The sequence below is a fragment of the Cucurbita moschata genome, unplaced genomic scaffold, assembly GCF_002738365.1.
Source record: "Cucurbita moschata cultivar Rifu unplaced genomic scaffold, Cmos_1.0 Cmo_Scf00046, whole genome shotgun sequence".
Classification (NCBI taxonomy): domain Eukaryota; kingdom Viridiplantae; phylum Streptophyta; class Magnoliopsida; order Cucurbitales; family Cucurbitaceae; genus Cucurbita; species Cucurbita moschata.
This window is the reverse complement of record NW_019268562.1, coordinates 234,283-249,600: the sequence shown is the minus strand read 5'-3', so window position 1 is coordinate 249,600 and position 15,318 is coordinate 234,283. Positions and strand designations below refer to the sequence as shown.

General features: G+C 34.2%; 2 protein-coding genes across 2 annotated transcripts; both read left to right on the top strand.

Moving 5' to 3' along the window:
* The first annotated feature begins 3,363 nt into the window (after positions 1-3,363).
* Positions 3,364-10,169, top strand: LOC111434804 (serine carboxypeptidase-like 51). The gene is made up of 9 exons (XM_023072186.1): positions 3,364-3,516; positions 3,602-3,631; positions 8,675-8,739; positions 8,824-8,931; positions 9,026-9,266; positions 9,432-9,449; positions 9,740-9,764; positions 9,869-9,977; positions 10,094-10,169. Exons 1-9 carry the CDS (start codon positions 3,384-3,386, stop codon positions 10,160-10,162), a joined length of 798 nt encoding a protein of 265 aa, XP_022927954.1. The 5' UTR covers positions 3,364-3,383; the 3' UTR covers positions 10,163-10,169.
* A 1,416-nt stretch (positions 10,170-11,585) lies between these two features.
* Positions 11,586-12,924, top strand: LOC111434803. Its single transcript, XM_023072185.1, has 3 exons — positions 11,586-11,873; positions 11,998-12,140; positions 12,426-12,924. Exons 1-3 carry the CDS (start codon positions 11,586-11,588, stop codon positions 12,922-12,924), a joined length of 930 nt encoding a protein of 309 aa, XP_022927953.1.
* The last annotated feature ends 2,394 nt before the right edge of the window (positions 12,925-15,318 follow it).

Below are 15,318 nucleotides of genomic sequence, written 5' to 3'. Positions count from 1 at the left end.
TTACTTTTCTAACTCAACTCCCTTCATAAATGTGAGCCGACTCTTGGTGGCTTCCACATTTTTCCTTTGACTTCCTAAAGATTGCTGTTTATATGAATAAACTATAACGACCTAAATTTCTACGTACTTAGAGTTGCTACTAACATAGCATGTTCATCTCTAATGCAGATATATAACTCTTAAAAGAAAACATCATTTATAATATAAATTTCGAAAACATTTAAAACATCTTCTTCTTTGGAAAACACATTCATGGTCTTACGTCTTTAAATACGAAATACTTATATTTATAAAAAATAAACACAAATACAAAATAATTTAAAATGATGAAATGCAAAACAACCTATTCTAACCTAAGACTAGGAATTTAAATATGAGTCTACCCTATGCACGTGCCATAGTCTCTGCTCGCGATGCCGCTGTCCTTCGTAAATGTGCGCCTTGCCTTTACCTGAAAAATGATGTGGCACATGGCTTGAGTATTTCGAAGAATACTCAGTAAGTGGCCCCTCTATAGGGGGCCATACAAATGCAAACACATGCAATCATATTCTTGGGACCTATCTCTATTCTCTAGGGGTGGTCGCCAGTCTCGGACAAATTGGAATAGTATTACTTCCCTACACACGACCCACACGTGCGAATGTGAATCCCCTAGACCCTCTGGTCAAGCTAATCTGTAGCGACGTCCGGAGATCAGCTAAATCTCATAGTGTCATGCTCCCCATGAACACCTTGCTCGTCATACTATGCGTGTCTGTGAATGTTTGCTGAATCCACCACACCTAAATGGTGTGAAAGTTATCTTATTTATAATCAAATAAATTACAAGGATATGGAAATAGTAATAAATGGAAATAACAATAAATGGAAAGATACCTATAGTAATAAGGCAAATGTTAGATATTTGCCTTATAATAAAATATCAAATCTAATATATATGGTAAACTATAATTTATTACTAAATATCCTTAACAGTGTCAACAATCATTATCTCTAGGGGAAGTATCTCTATGCTTATTAACATATAATATGCATGAGGTCCCTCTAAGTCCATCTTATCGTCTCTTCTGACACAACCCTCTAGTCTCATCTCTATGTTACATTAAGTAACACATGCTCGTTGGATATTTATATTAAAATCATTTTCATGCTCTTTGGGTTGTGTCCTAAGTCTGTCTATCAACATAATGCAATATGATACTCATCATCATATAGCATGCTTAATGTGGAAAACATCAACATATTAAGACAAACATCATGCAGTCATCATATTGCCATAAAGTGCATATAGCATATCAAGTACGTCATACATCAACTACATATATTACACACACCATCAAGCATCATAACTCATACATCATCATATACTAGTATACGACATCATACAATACAACTCATACATTATCATAACTCATACAATTTCTGACATATCTTGTAGTAAGACTACTTACTTGATTAGTTTAAGCGGATGTCACAATTTATATTTGATGAAAGTTTGATTTTGTCCTTTGTATCGAAGTCAACCTATGTTAACTCATGACATCAATGTCAAGTTCATTTCTCTACATTTTACCATAGTACATTTGGTAGACTTCTTGCGAGCATTACAAACTTTGCATGAGTAAACTCTCGAATATTATATATATATATATAAATCAAGATCCCATTTTCTTTTATTACTATTATTTTCTGGAAAATATCCTTCTATGAAATAATTTGATGGAGTTATTTTAATCTCATAAAAAAAAATTGACTATCTATTTTTCTTTTAATTCAGTTAATTTATCTTTGGTCAATTTTAATCTATTCTTGTATTTCATTTGTTTTTCTTTTTAATTTGATTCACAATTATATTTGGCAAATTTTAAGCTTCTGTTGATCCTCATTTTCTCTAAGGAGTAAAATGATAGCAAAAATCTAAATAATTGAAACAATATAAAAGAAAAGGAAGATCTAACTACCGATAAACTTTTCTCTCTTATCTCGAGTAAATTGCTATTGGTCAATTTTGATCGATTCTTACTCCTCTTTTACAATTTTAATGTTGATGATCCTAATTTTTCCTAACAAATAAAATGATAACAAAAATCTAAATAATTGAAACCCGATAAAAGAGAAGGAAGATCTAACCTACCCATAAATTTTTCTCTGTTTCCTACTGTTAAATCTGTTGCCTGTTTTCCTTTTTCTCCATATCAATTTTGTTTCATCTTTTCAAGAATGGATACATCTCTCTCAAAAGAGACTTGAGGAGAGATATTTGGGAGGGAGAGGTGAGTGAGATTTGTGTTCAGTAACAGTTTTATTATATATATATATATATATATTTTACTATCCTTACATTATATGAATAAACGGTTGATGGCATAATGATTAAGCTATTTAGTCTTTTCTTTAAAGTTTTAGGTTCAAATCCCTATTATATTTGTTATTATAAAAAATATATGATTCCTTTGTAAGAATCTTTTTCCATTTTAAAAACGGAGCGAGTGTATATACGAGAAGTTAAGATAGGGACAAAGACCACAATCTCGGACCCTATTCATGACATTAAAATAGCCTCCGAGCTCGTCCACAACCATGCTCAAAATATGAAGCTTTTTTTAATATCCATTTGATTTCTTATTTTAAAAAAATAAATTAAAAAATACTACTTCCAAATTATCAAAAAAAAAAAAAAAAAAAACCTTCTAAAACTAAACCATTACCAAATAAGACTTAAAAATATTCATCCATTTCAATGTTTATAAAAATACAAATTATCGTTTAATTAAGTGAAATATAATCTTAAATATATAGTTGGTACGATGCCTTAAAGAAATCTCAATTATATGGATGAAATTAATTTTTACCGTGAAATGTTTTATATTATAGTGTAAATTTTAATCTTTATATTCAATTTTCATTAATTCATTCATTAATGTTAACCCAACAAAACACAAACATTCAAAACATTCATTAAATTTAATAAAATCAAATACAACACATAATTAAACTTAATTGACTAAATTAGTAACGGAATAACTCCACACATCCATAAATTTCTACATTAAACAAAATTCAAAATATATACTTTTATTAAATAATTTCAATTTTCAAACCAAAATAGGAATAAAATTTGTTGGAAGATGGTAAAAAAAAAAATAGAAAATATAAGTTAGGTTCCACTCCCACTCGGCTGTCACCTTTTTTATTGTGGTTGTATCTTGTGCTGTCCAATGGTGTCCGTCGTCGCTCATTTTGTACTGTCCGGCCCTAATCTTGTCTTTCTTCACGCCCATTCATAACTTCCCAATTAATTCATCAATTTAAAAATGCCTGAAAGTCTGTCTTCTATTATCACCATTTTTAAAGAACTTAAGCTTCTCATTCTCTCGACAATGTCTAAACTATTAGTTCTTCGTCTCTGTTTCGTTCTCATTGCTTCTTCTTCTCTGTTTCATGTCGGAACTTCCATAACTCACAAATCTCAAGACGGATCTGAAGAATGGGGCTACGTTCAAGTCAGACCCAGTAAGTCAAATTCATTAATTTTCATTCTATTTTATTTTAGTCATTATTTATTATATATATTTATTCTTGGGATTCTGTTGTTCAGAAGCCCATATGTTTTGGTGGCTTTATAGAAGTCCTTCCAGAGTGGACGTCGGTTCCAAGCCATGGCCAACCATTCTCTGGTTGCAGGGCGGACCGGTGAGCAGCCGACCTTTTCCAGCGACTTATTCATAAATTTTGTGTTCTTTGTAAGAAAATGGCTCAAATATTGATAGACAGGGTGGCTCGGGAACTGGGTTTGGGAACTTCCTGGAAATCGGGCCATTGAACTCGAACTTGAAGCCGAGAAACTCAACATGGCTGCAAAAAGCACACCTCTTGTTTGTGGTCAACTCCTTTTCCTTTTAATTTTCACCATTTTAACCTTAAATTCTAATATTTTACACTAAATTTATGATTTTAACATAAAAAAAAAAAAACAAAAATAAACAGGATAATCCAGTCGGGACCGGATATAGCTACGTTGAGAGTGGAGGTGAATTTGCGAAAGGCGATGTGGAGGCGGCGACCGACATGACGACTTTGCTGGCTGAGGTTTCGAACAACACTGTCGGCCTACGAAACACTCCTTTGTACATCTTTGCGGAGTCTTACGGTGGCAAATTCGCCGTCACTCTGGCTTTGTCCCTTCTTTGGGCCATCCAAGCTGGCAATTTGACCCTTAATCTCGGAGGTACTTTTATTTTTACTTTTTTTTTTTTAATAAAAAGTTCCAAATATAAATGATGAATTATAATTTTTTTTTTTTTTGGTATAATTATAACCTTGATTCGTTTAAAATGATCGCATTGTAATAATATAGAATCAATAATTTAAATACACGACTCTCTTGATTTTGTTTGCCAGGAGTTTCTCTAGGAAACAGTTGGATGTCTCCAGAAGATTACACGGTTCATATTCTCATTCTCTCAATCTCATTCAAAATTGATGGATATATTAGACGTATAATTTAAAGTTTAGAACTTTTCTAAATTGGTAATTTAGGCTTCATTCATAACTATTTAATTTTTTAAGTTTATAAAAACTATTTTGACCTACAAATTCCTTTTATTTTATCATCCACTTAAAACATGTTTTTAAATTCTAAACCCAGTTTTAAAAAAATATTATTTTTTTTTCGAGAGAACGAACATTAGTTTCTTGTTTTCCTATAGTATTTGGAAGAAATTTCAATGTAGAATTCATCCCGTTTATCCAAGAAAAGATAAAAAAAAAATCTATTCAATCCATATTACATCATTTTTCTGGTCGTTTATATGTTTACTAGTTTCTGAAGCTTCTACCGGCTAGGGTTGATTTACATTGATTTAGTTATACATATCTTTCAAATTTCTCAAATGAAAAAAATTAATCTGTGCAAGAATTCTAACACAACTTCCACATGTTTCATTTCTACAATATTGACTAAATGATACTCAAATTATCGGAATGCTATTACTTTTCGGCATAGTCTTATTAGTGAAAAGTTTCTACATCATTTTAGAGTTGTGGATTCACATCCGAACACTTGATCATTTCAATTATTGGCCGGAAAGCAATACAACATTCCCGCAAACATATTTAGTTTCTATATCATTTCAATTATTGGCCTGATTGATACTCGACCATTACGTTTAATGCCGTTCTAGTTTATATTGAGGTTAAAGTCTAACACAAACCCGTTTTTAATCTATATTTATTCTTTTAAAGTTTCTAAAGACCGTTTGTCATTGTAGAACATCAGTACTATTTAGATCCATTTAATACTATTTAGATCCATTTATATCTATTGTTTTAAAGTTTCTATAGTGTATCGGTATTACGAAAAATCAGTACTATTTAGATCGAGGAACGAACCATTTGAGAAATGCGATTGCAGATTGTGCAAATATTCTTATGCATGTAAAAAAAGAGCTTCATGCTAAATATTCCATTGTGATTGTTATTGGTGGTTAGGCACATGTAAATGGTTTTTTGTTTATAGTGTTAGCTACGATGTTCCGTCTTAAAAATATCCTCATGTGGTACTAGGAGCTCTTGCATTTTGAGCGCCAATCCTTTATTTTGATGATATTACACCACAGACGGGATATTTGCTAAGTGCCAATCCTAAATTGTCAGGCCATTGGTGGCTATTTGCTCGCATTCAAGGGCAATTCCTCAACGTTGCCTTCTTTTTTTGATATCTTAATATTCTTTTTGGAAGCAGTGCTCGGACATGAATATCTAAGAAAGAGAGCTTACAACATTGTACATATGGGATTAAAATCGAAACTCTAATTTGAAATACCTGGTTCGGCCATTTGAAAAAAAACTGAGTTGTAATCGATAATTTTTTGACAATTTTTTTAGGAATGTTGAAACTTGAAGATTTTGACGCTTATGATTGGCAGCCAACACCAAAAAATGGTTCCGCTCTAGGCAAGTTTTCGTTCGGCCGACGTCGGGGTGCCATCGGCAACTATTTGCTCGCATTCTAGGGTACTTCCAAAAATCTACCTTCTCTTTCCAATATCATAATATTCCCCTATGAAGGAGTGCTCAAACTTGAATGCGGAAGAAAGAGAGCTTATAGCACTGTACGTACGATATTAAAATAGAAATGCTAATTTTGGAACCCTGGTTGGGCCATTTGAAAAAAATTGAGTTGCATTCAATCACTTTTCGGCAATTTTTTGAGGAATGATGAAACTTGACGATTTTGATGCTTACGATCGGTAGCCAACATCCAATTATTTCGCTCTGAACCAGTTTTCATTCGACTGACATCGGGAGGCAATCAGCGGCTATTTGCTCACGTTTTAGGGTAGTTCCAAAAAGTTGCATTCTCATTCAAGTATCTTAATATTCCGATGGAAAGCAATGCTTGGACTTGAATGTCGAAGAAGGAGAGCCTATAGCACTATACATACGGGATTAAAAATGAAACCCTAATTTGAAAACCCTAGTTGGGCCGTTTGAAAAACATTGAGTTGTAGATGATAATTTTTCAACAATTTTGTGAGGAACATTGAAACTTGACGATTTTGACACTTATGATTGACAGACAACACCAAAAAAAAATTTTCGCTCTCGGCCAATTTTCGTTCAACCAATGTCGGGGGGCCATTGGCGACTATTTGCTCGCATTCGAAGGCAATTGCAAAAAACTATCTTCTCTTTCCATTATTTTAATATTTCCGTGGGAAGCGGTGCTTAAACTTGAATGTCGAAAAAATAGAGCCTATAGCACTGTGCGTACAAGAATAAAACTGAAACCCTAATTTGGTTTGAAAAAATTGAAACCCTAATTGTTGAGCCGTTTGAAAAAACTGATTCGCAGTCGTTAATTTTTCAACAATTTTGTGAGGAACGTTAAAATCGACGATTTCAATGCTAACGATTGGCAGCCAGCGCCCAAAAATTGTTTCGCTTCTCGCATTCATTCGACCTATGTCGAGGTGCCTTGGCGTCTATTTGCTCGCGTTCTAGGGAAGTTTCGAAAAGCTACCTTCTCTTTTCGATATCTTAATATTCTCCTGGATAGTAGTGCTCGGGTTTGAATGTCGAAGAAAAAGAGCCTATAGTACTGTAAATACGGGATAAAAATCGAAACCCTAATTTGGAAGCCATTTTTTGGTTGTTTGAAAAAAATGGAGTTACAGTTGATAATTTTTTGACAATTTTGTTAGGAACATTGGAACTCGACGATTTTGATGCTTACGATCGAAAGCTAGCACCAACAATTGTTTATCTCCCAGCCAAATTTCTTTCAATCGATGTCGGGGTACCATCGGTGGCTATTTGCTTGTGTTCTAGTGTAGTTCCTAAAAGCTGCTTTCTCTTAATGATATCTAAATATAACATTGGGATGCAAGGCTCGACCTTGAACGTTGAAGAAAGACAAACTATAACATTGTAAGTACGAGAAAAACTGAAACACTAATTTGGAAACCCTGGTTTGGCCGTTTGAAAAAATTTGAGTCGCAGTTGATAATTTTTTGACAATTTTGTGAGGAACGTTGAAACTTGACGATTTTGACGTTTGCGATCAACAACCACCACCCAAAAATGATTTATCTCCCTGCCATTTATGTTTGAGTGACATGAGGGTGTCATCGACTATTTGCTTGCATTCTAGGGTAGTTTCAAAAAGTTGCCTTCTGTTTCCAATATCTTAATATTCCCTTGGTAAGTAGTTCTCGGACTTGAATGTCGAAGAAAGAGAGCCTATTACAATGTACGTATGGGATTAAAATAGAAACCCTAATTTGGAAACCTTAGTTAGGCTGTTTGAAAAAAACTAATTCGTAGTTGATAATGTTTAGATAATTTTGTGAGGAACATTGAAACTTGACGATTTTGATGCTTACAATCGGCAACCAGCACACAAAAATGGTTTCTCTCCCGTTCAGATTTCGTTCAACCGACGTCGGGTGGCCATCAACAGCTATTTTCTTTCTTTCTAGGATAGTTTCGAAGCTGCTTCTCTTTCCGTTATCTTAATATTCCCCTTGGATGCAGTTCTCGAACTTGAATGTCTAAGAAAGGCAGCCTATAGTACAGTAGATTAAAACCGAAACCGAGCTAATAGTAAGGCCACTTACCTGATTAGCTTAGGTAGTGTCATCAATTTATCCTCAGTGAGAGTTCGATTTTTGTCTTTTGTATCCAAGTCAACCTATGTAGACCCATGACATCAATTTCAAGTTCAACTTTCTATATTATATAATGCTTCACGTGAGCATGAGAGACTTTGTTTGTCTATATATATATATATATAATTTTATTTTTATTAAAAATTTATTTTCGATTACTACTATTGTTTTCCAAGAACATATAAGTACTGTATTCTCTACTTTTTGTCATGTGATGTGATATTTCAGAAGTCAATTCCTTTTCATGACCTATAATATTCAATTTTTATTCTTAGAAATTAAGTTTGTGGTTGAGAGTAAAAATTATCAACATTATTCTATTGCTTAAATTACACCGATAATAAAATCAATTCCATATCTTCCATTTTTTAATCCATTCTTAAAGTTCACCAATAATAAAATACTCTTATTTTTTCTTATTTCCTCTCTAAACAAAATCTATTTTATTGTTAGTATTATTAATTATATATTTGTTCTTGTGATTGTGTTGTTTAGGTAAAGCCCTTCCAGAGTGGACGCCGGTTCCAAGCCATGGCCGACCATTCTCTGGTTGCAGGGCGGACCGGTGGGTGACCTGCATTTTCAAATTATTTATTTATAATTTTTTTTTTTTATTTTGTAAGAAAATGGCTTAAATATTGAAAAACAGGGTGGCTCAGGAACTGGGTTTGGGAACTTCCTGGAAATCGGGCCGTTGAACTTAAACTTGAAGCCGAGAAACTCAACATGGCTTCAAAAAGCACACCTCTTGTTTGTGGTCAGCTCCCTTTTCCTTTCAATTTCCGCCATTTTAACCATATATTCTAATATTTTACGACTAAATTTATGATTCTAACACTAAAAAAAAACAGGACAATCCTGTCGGGACCGGATATAGCTACGTGGAGAGTGGAGGTGAATTTGTGAAAGGCGATGTGGAGGCGGCAATCGACATGACGACTTTGCTGACTGAGGTTTCGAACGACATTGTCGGCCTACGGAACGCTACTTTGTACATCTTTGCAGAGTCTTACGGCGGTAAATTCGCCGTCACTCTAGCTTTGTCCCTCCTTCAGGCCATTCAAGCAGGCAATTTGACCCTTAATCTCCGAGGTACTTTTATTTTTACTCTTTCTTTTTCTTTTTTTTTCTATAAAAAATTTCAAATATAAATTATGAATTATAACCTTTTAATATAAAAATAAAAAATTATATTATTATTATGATGTGTTATAGAATCGATAATTTAAATACACGTCTCTTGATTTTGTTTGGCAGGAGTTGCCCTAGGAAACAGTAATTTCATAAAATAAATTATCAATTCCCTCAATATTTTTGTTTTCAAAATAATAAACGGAAAAAATACTCCAAAACCTTCTTTTGAATAACAGTTTAGTATTGAAGATCAAACTGCAAATTAAAAGGGGGTTGTACATAAATGCAACTCATTCATGGAATGATCTCGAGGGATTAATTTTCTCCAAAACCAACCACGTGGTATGTTTTTATTATTATTATTATTATTATTATTATTTGACAAAAGCCTTACATACTAATTAAATTTAAATTTATATGAACTTAAATAGGTTCAGGGAGTTATCTTTTAAATTTGTAAATTCAAAAAATTTCTAAATTTAAAAAAAGAAATTCAAAATTTTTAAGTTTATAAAAACTATTTTGACCAAAATCCTTTATTTTATCATCCACTCATTTAGAAGCAAGGAGAGAACTGTTTTATTATGTGGAAATGAGAAGCACACCAAAGGCTTCACTAAGTCCCATGAGAACTTGCACTTCTATTGGATCCTTGATGCAGGCCATTTTGTAAGTTATACACACACGTATATATATGTGTGTGTGTAATATATATACATACATATAAACTTTATTTATACTTTAGTTTGATTTAATACTTTTTAATTATATGATTCCAAATGTAGGTTCCTGTGGATCAACCTTGTGTGACATTAAATATGGTGGATGCAATCACAGAGTCTCCAGCTTCTTGATGCAGTTGTTTTTGTTTTCTATAGGGAGGGGAAAAAAATTACCTATTTACTTTTTTAAACATAAGAAAATATGTTTAATTATAGATAAGAAGAAAAAACAAATGGATGTATTATATATATATATATATAACATTAATAAATCTAGTGTCTCACTCATCGTCATATTTCATATTTACAATTATATCAATATATAAATATAATTTAATTGATTAAGGATCCAAAATAATTAATGTCTTTTTAAAAAATATACAAAATAATCAATATCATATTTTCATTGAATAAGAAAGTTTCCATTGGTTGAATCATTTCATTTCAAACTATTTATAAATTAATAATAATAATATTAGTATAATTACAAGCTTTTTCGGAATATGAAAATTATTCAATAATTTTATTTAAAAATTTAAATTAATTGGGATTTTGGAACAGTTCTTGTTTCGGTTTCTTTCTCTGGAAAACACACAAGATTTTTTTACTTCATTTGAAATAGCCACAATGTTGCTTGTTTTAATGGTAACATCTTCTAGCATAGCACCATATTTTACGGAAGAGGAGATATCAAGGTGAAGTTTTTGTCTCTCTTACCCAACTGATTTCGCTCTCAAACTCATTTTCTTTACAATGTCGTCCACAATTTGTTTTCTATAGTATTTGGAAGAAATAAATTTCAATGTGGATTATTAAAGAAAGAAAGAAAAGAAACTATTCAATCCATATAACTTCATTTCTTTGGTTGTTTATATGTATACTAGTTTGTGAATCTTCTATTCGCTACGGTTGATTTTTTTCTTGATTTACATTGATTGGATTATACATATCTTTCAAAATTTTCAAATGATAAAAGTTAGTCTCTATAAGCGTGCTAACACAATTTCTACACGCGTCATTTCTACAATATTGGCTAATTGATACTCGAATAATTGGATTTCACTTACTCCAGAAAACGTTTGTAAAGAGGTCTTTACAAAGACTGTTTCAATGACACAAACTTGATCTCCATTGCGAGTTAATAAGCTTCACTTAGCAAAATAAGTTATTAACCCAAAGCAATTTTAGGATAAATATTTAGTACTTATTAATTTGAAAGTTTAGTGGATCAATTAGAAAGATTTAGTAGTTACTGATTTGAAAGTTTAGGAGATCAATTAGAAAGGCTAAGCTATTATTGATTTGAAAGTTTAGGAGATTACCCATTAGTAAGATTTAGTAGTTATTGATTTGAAAGTATGGGAGATTGCAATCTCCATTAAATACTATATGTTATTTAAAAATAATAATAATAATAATAATAATAAAAAAGCATAAGTGCTTAAGGTTCCTCTGTTAAAAAACTTTCCCCCTTTAAGTTGTTCTTCCGCTTCAATTATTTGTTTCGACATATTTTCATGGTCGAAAATTCCCAACATAGGGTATTAGAGCTAGGATGTCGAAACAAATGTTGTCATCGCACGAAGTTGCCGGAGGAGATGTGACAACGACAAGGAGTGGAAGGGAGGGGGGTGTAATGCTCCAATACCCATTACTCACGAAGTGTAACTATGCAGCATGGTCGATAAGGATGTGTGTTAACTTAAAGGCACAGGGCGTGTGGGATGCCATCAAGCATGGTGATGAAGTTGAGGAGCATAAGGACAGGATGACTCTTGCCGCCATCTACGAAACAGTCCCGGAGGACGTCCTTCTAATGTTGGCAGAGAAGGACTTGGCAAAGGTAGTGTGGGAGACGCTGCAAACAATGCATGTGGGTGTGGAACGTGTCAACGAAGCAAAGGTGCAGACGAGTTCGAGGCTATCCACATGAAGAACGATGAGTTAGTAGACAACTTTGCATGAAGTTGACGACGATCGTCAGTGGCATCCGTTCACTAGGCGACGTTGTGAAGGAGATCTCCGTCGTCAAGAAGTTCCTTCGAGTTGTTCTCCCAAGATTCATGCATATTGCTACCTCCATCGAGCATTCTGGTGAACTCCAGAACGTGTCTGTTAAGGAGATCGTTGGTCGTCTTAGGGTTCATAAGGAGAGACAAAGAGGAGAAGAAATACCTCTTACTCACACATGAGGAGTGGCTTGCACGGACGAAAAAGAAGGATGCAGATGACTCTCCTTTCTCAGGTTCGAGTGGACTTGGAAGCCATAACAAAGAAAAAAGAGGTCGTGGACGTGGTGGCAGAGGAGGTTGTGACAATACCTCACAAACTCATGAAAATGCCAACCATCAGAAGGACAAGAGTATGATAACTATTACTCTTGTGGAAAATACAGGTATTATGCGACAGAGTGCCACAACAACGAGCGCGGTGAGGAGGCAAACCTCATGTTCTCGGTGGATGAAGAGCCCAGATTGATGTTGGCCGAGAAAATGCCCAACTTGTTGATGCTCAATGAAGAGAAGGTTATGGTGAACCCCTCCATAGATGGAGAAGACCAAGTGGAGACTAGCATGTGGTACCTAGACAACGGAGCAAGCAACTACATGATTGGAGATCGAGCAAAGTTCAAGAAACTTGATGAGAAGTTCATTGGAAACATGAAGCTTTGCGAAGGATCAATTGTATCAATCCAAGGTAAAGGATCCATCTTGTTCCAATGTAAAAACAGTGATCAATGTCTATTTACTAAGGTGTATTACATCTCGAGTTTGAAGAATAATATTATCAGCCTTGGTCAAATGACAGAAGAAGGTAGCCGAGTGGAGATAGTCGGCTCGCTCCTCAGAATATACGACCGAAATGGAGCCTTGTTGATGAAGGCAAGATGGTGAGAAACTGCCTATGTAAGATACTATTGAAAGACTATCAACATCTTCCAAAAATATCTATTGGCGGGAGTCTGTGTGCCAATATCCGCCATAAAAGGGACAGCAAGAAAGTGAAGAAGAAACCAACGGGTCAGGAGAAAAAGGAATCGAAAAATAAATTAAGAAGCAACCAGAGGCTGCTTCAATTAAAGAAGTGCAACCTACAAGTCGATGTGTTTCATCAGACTTGTCATCTCAACCAAGGACGCCCAGAGGAAGACCACCGAGGCGTAAGAAAAATGAGATTTCAAACTTGCCCTCCCAACCAAAGAAACCTAGAGGTAGGCCTAAAAAGAAGGTTGTAAAACTGAGGAGTATGTCACAATAATTTTCTAGATGTAAGCCTAACGATAAATTTTGTGCACAGAAGAGAGGAGTGGAAGAAGATGCATGTTGTAAAATTAAAATTTCTTTTGAAGGAGACAGAGTTCACCAGGGACCAAGCAAAGTTGAAACTAGAGAGCAACGTGCAGACATTTTCACCAATACCCTAGCAACGGTTAAAGTTGCAGACTTGCGGGAGTTTCTCAAAGTTAAGAATCTCGAGCAAATTCAAGAATTTTCTAGATGTAAGCCTAACGATAAATTCTCTTCATAGAAGAGAGGAGTGGAAGAAAATGCATGTTGTAAAATTACAGTTTCTTCCAAAGGAGACTGAATTGACGAGGGACCAAGCAAAGTTGAAACTAGAGAGTAGCGTGCAAACATTCTCAACAATCCCCTAGCAAGGGTTAAAGTTGTAGACATGCTAGATTTTCTCAAAGTTAAGAATCTCGAGCAAAGTCAAGCTTACGGAGGAGAATGTAAGTTAACAAGCTTGACTTAGCAAAATAAGTTATTAACCTAGAGTGATTTTAAGATAAATATTTATCTAGAACTTATTAGATCAAAGAGAAAAAATTCTAAACAAAGGCAACTTTTGATGAGCTTGACGTACTCAAAAGAAGAAACAAAATGGATTAACAAAAAAACAAAAAATGAATACATAAATTAGGGTAAAAATCGGTTGTCCACGTTTGATGACCGTGTCCTTCAGTGTTCTTTTTTTGTTCTATCATATTCCAAATACAAACTAATGCCAAGGGAAAAGATTCAACTTCTCTTACGGTTAGCTTCACTTCTAGTTTCTGTTTGTTTCTCGAAAAATACAATTTCTGTTAAAAGATTGCAAGGGTAGAGCTCAAACTATCTTCAATTGATTGCTTCTTGATATCTAATTGTCTTCCATTGGCAGGATATTCATGGAGGAGGAGAAATCAAGGTTAGTTTTTCTCTTATCATTCCTTTTCATACATTGACATTTACGAGCAAATGCAATCTTTCTTTACGATGCCATCTAATTGCTTTCGTGTTGAAATAAAATAATAATAACTGCAGCATTTTGATTTTGTCAGTCATAAAGTTGAACAAGTAAATAGCGAATTATTTAACCCATACTGCATCATTCTCCATTTATTTTTATGTTTAATAGTTTACTAAATTTCCAATTGAAATAGTCAGTTTTACATTGGACCAGTTAATATATTCTTACATAGAGAGGCAAGGTCACGATACCAGTAACAGGGATATAGACGAGATGATGCCCCCCTTACACATCTGCAGAACAAGAACATGAACACTACAAGCAGAGTGAAGGTCAAGCAGGTTCTGTTGAGAGCCATTCGATCGCTTTGCCTTTGCCACCTACATTACCCTCTAGCCAACTTTGGGATCCTGAGTTGAGCAATGGGAGTTGGCCACGACGTGATTTCTGTTGAATAAACATTAAATGTCATTTTTAATTAATTTGTGAGTAGATTTTAAATTGAAAAGTTAGCGGTGAAAGAAAAGGCCAAGAGCGGTTATAGGAATAGTGGCATTTTATGGGTGACATTCATAGCCATAATTAGATTTAGAAAAGCTCATAAATACCTTGTCTTTCCATTGTAAGGTCGGAGCAGAGAAAAAGAAAAAGAACAGAGAAGTAATAGAGAGATTTTTTTTTCAGATAAACTCGGTGTTTTTTTGTCTCTCCACTCTCGACATCTTTTTCACAAATACGCGAGAATTATTTCACAAATTCGTGAGTATTCTTTCACAAATTGGTATTAGAGCCAATGGCGTATGTGACGGGTCAAATGCCACTGTCGCGACTAACGAAGACAAACTACGAGAATTGGAGCATTCAAATGAAAGCTTTTCTCAGCTCTTAAGATGCATGGGAGGTGGTCGAAGAAGGTTTCGAAGAACCAAAAGATACCACGGGTTATACAGCGGCACAAAACAAGGCGTTAAAAGAGTGCGATCAAAGGATAAGGCGGCACTATACATGTTGTTCCGAGCCATTGACGAGTCGGGCTTTGAGAAGATTGCTAGTAC

What these genes read in the sequence shown, in the direction of transcription:
- LOC111434804 (XM_023072186.1), top strand. Translation starts at nt 3,384, where the DNA reads ATGTCTAAACTATTAGTTCTTCGTCTCTGTTTCGTTCTCATTGCTTCT. An exon ending in TCTGGTTGCAGGGCGGACCG is followed by an intron (nt 8,740 to 8,823) that starts GTGGGTGACCTG and finishes ATTGAAAAACAG; the next exon opens with GGTGGCTCAGGAACTGGGTT. An exon ending in AAGCACACCTCTTGTTTGTG is followed by an intron (nt 8,932 to 9,025) that starts GTCAGCTCCCTT and finishes AAAAAAAAACAG; the next exon opens with GACAATCCTGTCGGGACCGG.
- LOC111434803 (XM_023072185.1), top strand. Translation starts at nt 11,586, where the DNA reads ATGTCGAAACAAATGTTGTCATCGCACGAAGTTGCCGGAGGAGATGTG. An exon ending in CAGAGAAGGACTTGGCAAAG is followed by an intron (nt 11,874 to 11,997) that starts GTAGTGTGGGAG and finishes CTTTGCATGAAG; the next exon opens with TTGACGACGATCGTCAGTGG. An exon ending in TCTGGTGAACTCCAGAACGT is followed by an intron (nt 12,141 to 12,425) that starts GTCTGTTAAGGA and finishes TGGAAAATACAG; the next exon opens with GTATTATGCGACAGAGTGCC.